This window comes from Python bivittatus, unplaced genomic scaffold (genome assembly GCF_059951505.1).
Source record: "Python bivittatus isolate LINGU-HERP-01145 unplaced genomic scaffold, Pbiv_v1 ctg000610_np1212, whole genome shotgun sequence".
In the NCBI taxonomy this organism is placed as follows: Eukaryota; Metazoa; Chordata; class Lepidosauria; order Squamata; family Pythonidae; genus Python; species Python bivittatus.
In genome coordinates this window covers 32,710,939-32,715,499 of record NW_028277088.1, presented here as the reverse complement: position 1 = coordinate 32,715,499, position 4,561 = coordinate 32,710,939, and the positions used below count along the sequence as shown (strand labels likewise).

Sequence of the window (4,561 nt, the reverse complement as noted above, 5' to 3'; positions counted from 1 at the left end):
CAATTAGCACAGCCGTTCCTTCATACACACCAAGGGTACGTCAAAAACTAAAACAAACCACCAGCAGCACCCCAATAACAAACAAAAAAACACCATCAGGCATGGAAAACAACATCAACCTTCCCTCTTCTTTTAGGTCTAGTGATCGTCATAGTTCTAACAGACCTCTTTCGGTGACATTACCTTTAATTTACTTGTTGTATGAGGAATGCCTATCCTCAATAGCTCTCTGTATACAGGTTTCTCTGTAATAGTTTCTTCGGGAACACCCCCCCCCTCACAGTCAATGTTTTTTTTTATTATTCAAAGAAGAGCAGTGTTGAGGTTGCAGGCTTAGAGGCATCGCTGTTGGTATGTATGTTTATATTAAAAAGCTTGGTTTAAAACATTGTTATTAGTAGTAGTAGCAGAAGCAGCAGCAGCAATATTAGTTCCACTACTATTAGGAGGCCTCTGTGGTCTCTCAGACAGTACATTTTCCCAGGTTTTTTTTTTTTTAATGGTAAGGGATGATTTAAGCAACAATTACAGGCTGTACATTTTACTGTTGTAGTAATGATGTAGTGAGGTTGATTCATTTCTGAGGTCTCCTTTAACTCCTTCTGTACCCTGACAAAGCCAATCTACAGTCTGCATTTCTAATAGTTTTCTCCCTTTTGGGGACTCCGGGGTGTAAAAGAGAATGATAGCATTCTCTATCATTCTTGGAAAAGTAAATCAGCACTTGGAGGAGGCAGAAGAAAATGTGTGGCATTAAGCGTTTACCAAAGTATTGTCACGTTCTTGTGGTTTGAAAGTAGCTCTTCGCTCTTTCCTTTTTAAATGTGGTTCTGGTACATCCAGTTGTAGTCGGAACAAAGCTAGACGCTTCTGCAATTCGAGCAGGTGAGAAAACTTCAGTTTGTAGTGAGGTGGGGTGGGTGGGATGGAGGACCTAAACAAAACAAAACAAAACAAAACAAAACATAACATAACAACCCCCCCAAACCTACCACCAAGTAGATCAGCAAAAACAAGTCAGCGAGGGTTTGACATTAGGGCGGTGGATCTCCTGCTGAAAGAACTTCCTACAGGCCATGTGCTGAAGAGAGGGGAGACAAGGGGGACAGGCATACTTTGCAGAGGGGAGGGAGAAGTACCTGTTCTTAAGCACCCCCGTTCGTGCCTCCCTTGACCCACAAAGTCGTGAGTGGAAGGGGCAGCCGCGCGCCAGCGCCGTCCGCGTGCAGGAATTCCAGCCCCAGCGCGATTAGGACATTATTGAATTATCTGCACTTTATTCCTCCGATGTTTATCAGCTGCTTTGCATATCACGTGGGGCTTGGCGGGCCAATGAGCGCCGGCCTGGCGCGACACTGGCGCGTCAGCCCTGGTCAAGTCTGAGAGATTGAGTATCTCTTTTTTCAGTCTTTGGGGCTTTTAAAAAAGAGCCACTGGTCTCAATGCAGATCGGGCTATGACAGCCTCCGTGCTCCTCCATCCCCGCTGGATCGAGCCGGTCATGTTTCTCTACGACAACAGCCTGGAGGAGATCAACAAGAACATGGAAGCGGGGTTCCACGCGGCGGCCGCGGCCGCGGCTGCAGGCACCAACTTCGTGGCGGCCAACCAGTGCCGGAATCTGATGGCTCACCCAGCCTCGCTGGCTGGTCCGGGCAGCGCCGCCGCCGCCGCCTATCCGTCGAGCGAAGCGCCCAGCGCCGCCGGGATGGCCGAGCCCGGGGCAGCTGTCAAGCAGTGCAGCCCGTGCTCGGCCGCCGTGCAGGGCGCCTCGGGCCCCGCCGCCCTGCCCTACAGCTACTTCGGCAGCGGCTATTTCCCCTGCAGCGTCAACCACCACCACCACCACAACGCCTCGCTCAAATCCTGCGCCCAGCCCGCCGCCTCCTCCTTCGCCGACAAGTACATGGAGACGTCGGTGGCGGCCGCCGGCGAAGACTTCCCCTCGCGCGCCAAGGAGTTCGCCTTTTACCAGGGCTACGCCGCCGGACCTTACCAGCCCGTGCCGGCGGGCTACCTGGATATGCCGGTGGTGCCCACGCTCGGCGGCCGCGGCGAGCCCAGGCACGACTCTATGCTGCCCGTAGAAGGCTACCAGCCCTGGGCCATCCCCAACGGCTGGAACGGGCAGGTCTATTGCCCCAAGGAGCAGAACCAGCCGCCCCACCTCTGGAAATCCGCTCTGCCGGGTAAAGCACCTGCGCGGCCCTTCCCTTACCGCGGGTACGCGCGCAGGACCCGAAGTAGCCCAGCAGCCCAAGCGCCAAAGGGCGGCTGCTGCTCCGCTGCCCCCTCCCCCCGCCCAGAATTGCCCGCCTTGCCCGCCGCTCCCCTCCGCTCTGAGCCCGCAGCACAAAGGGAGCCCTTTCCCCCCTCCTGCGCTTTCTGCCCGCTCAGACGGGGCCGGGAGGAGGCTGACGTTTGCGACGCCCTTCGCGAGCTGTGCAGGTCGGGGGCCTTCTCCACCTTGCCTAGACCCTGAGTAAGGAGTCTGCGGAGCACTCCCCCATGCGGTGCCCCAGCTTTTTCCCAGACGTGGTTTTCTTCACCCTGAGGGGGATGCCAAGGAGGCTGAACCATGGGGTTCAATGGAAAACCGCGCATTCTTGGTCGGGCAATAACTGAGCTTTTTAGCAAGGAGGCTCTTGCTCCCATCTCCTCAGCACCCAATTCCCAGCAAGGAGGAAGCATTTTAATGTTTTGAGCCTATGTTTGCTAGGTTGATAAGAATAATAAGAATTAGCAACAGCAGCAGCAGACATCCTCTTAAGGACACTCCCAATTCTCTTATTAAATCATCACTCCCAGGAATACGATTGTTTCGGTTAATTGTAGTTTCTGCCTTCTACACATGAATGCTCCTATCAGCCATCTTAGATTAGAGTTTCCATCTTCGGGCACAACCTTTGCCTACTGGTGCTTCCCCCCCCCCTTCCAGCGTACCACCTTCTCATTAATAACATTGCTATTTGGATTTATTTATATTATTTAAGCAATTGATATAGCCACCATCTCATGACAGTGACTCTGTGGGTTGTGCTGTCATCAGAATCCTGGACTCTACTCTTCCACTCCTGACTACCCCTTAAGAAAAATATTGGGGCCTCTCCCTTTCATTCTAATGTCAAAATGTAGCTGTCAGCAATGGTGGCTCTGCTGCTAAATTATGTGGGCCAGCAGCCTCCCAGCCCCAATTCCATTTTGCAGCTGTACTGAGACTAGATACCCGTTGTCTTGGCTGTGAGAACAGGGGCAAGAACGTTGTGTTGGTTTTCTTTGAATGTGTGCTAAGAGGGAATGGGGGGGGGGAGCAAAGAGACTGCTGAGCACATTAAGTTAACTGAAAAGTCATTTTTAATTCTCAGCTTGGCCACCTCGTAGGTTGTGACAATTCCATATGATTTTCCTAGAATATTTTTTTAATGTAAATGCCAAGCAGTCTGCAAGCAAGGTTAATAGTCCTACAGAAGAAGGTTCTCACCTGGAGGATTTGTGCAGATGTGTTGATTGAACTTTATTTAACCCAACCAAGATGCAAAAGGATGATCTAGTGATCCATAGCACTCAATAATTAGCATGTGTTCAGAATTGTGAATAATAATAGCACCTGCCTTCTTGTTTTTGGCTTTCTGTTCTAGACGTGGTTTCACATCCTTCCGATGCCAACTCCTACAGGCGTGGAAGGAAGAAACGAGTGCCTTATACAAAAGTTCAGTTAAAAGAACTCGAGAGGGAATATGCTACAAATAAATTCATTACCAAGGACAAGCGAAGAAGGATATCTGCTGCTACAAATCTTTCAGAGAGGCAGGTCACAATTTGGTTCCAAAATAGAAGGGTGAAAGAAAAAAAAGTCATCAACAAATTGAAGACGAGCAGTTAATGGATTTAATGGAAACGTAGCTGCTTTGAAGCCTAAAAATTCTATTTTTCTCCCAGCCCAGGTTAAAATACTAATTAGAAAGACAATGAACATTTTCTTTCAAAAAAACCTCTGTCTTTGGATATATGGCTTTTGAAAAAGTATGGTTATTAGACACCCTTTAAGACGCTCTCCTGAAAATCCAAAGGAAGCCACTTCAGGGACTGACTTGTAAAATCCGAACGGACCAGGGATATTTCAGTTCAATTTTTAAAAGATACACATATTGTCGAAAACAGTGTAAGTATTACTTGTGACTATTTTAGGATGCTTTTGGATAATAATTGGGAAGATTTTTTTTAAAAAAGCACACACACACACACACACACACACACACACAGAGTATTCCATTGCTTCTATTGCTATCCCCAAAAACATGCCAAATAATGGCTCAGGTAAATTTGGTGCAGGAAAAAAAAGTACAATTACTGTACATTTAAGCAATATATTCCATGTTTTCTTTTCTTTTAAAGGAAGGTACTGAGTAAGGGTTTTGGCAGACAGCAATGAGGCAAATTCTATGGAGGATTAATCTTGAAAGGAGGTTAAAAGCAGGATAAACAGCTAAGAGAACCTTTCTTGGTAAAGCTGTTAGCATATTTTTCAGTATCTCATTTCTTGTATAAATTCAGTGAGGAG

General features: G+C 48.3%; 1 protein-coding gene across 1 annotated transcript; it reads left to right on the top strand.

Moving 5' to 3' along the window:
- The first annotated feature begins 1,456 nt into the window (after positions 1–1,456).
- On the top strand, positions 1,457–3,883 carry HOXA13 (homeobox A13). The gene is made up of 2 exons (XM_088150713.1): positions 1,457–2,189; positions 3,639–3,883. The coding sequence occupies exons 1-2, from the start codon at positions 1,457–1,459 to the stop codon at positions 3,881–3,883; spliced, it is 978 nt and encodes a 325-aa protein (XP_088006839.1).
- Positions 3,884–4,561: the final 678 nt, after the last annotated feature.

What these genes read in the sequence shown, in the direction of transcription:
- HOXA13 (XM_088150713.1), top strand. Translation starts at nt 1,457, where the DNA reads ATGACAGCCTCCGTGCTCCTCCATCCCCGCTGGATCGAGCCGGTCATG. An exon ending in CTGGAAATCCGCTCTGCCGG is followed by an intron (nt 2,190 to 3,638) that starts GTAAAGCACCTG and finishes TTTCTGTTCTAG; the next exon opens with ACGTGGTTTCACATCCTTCC.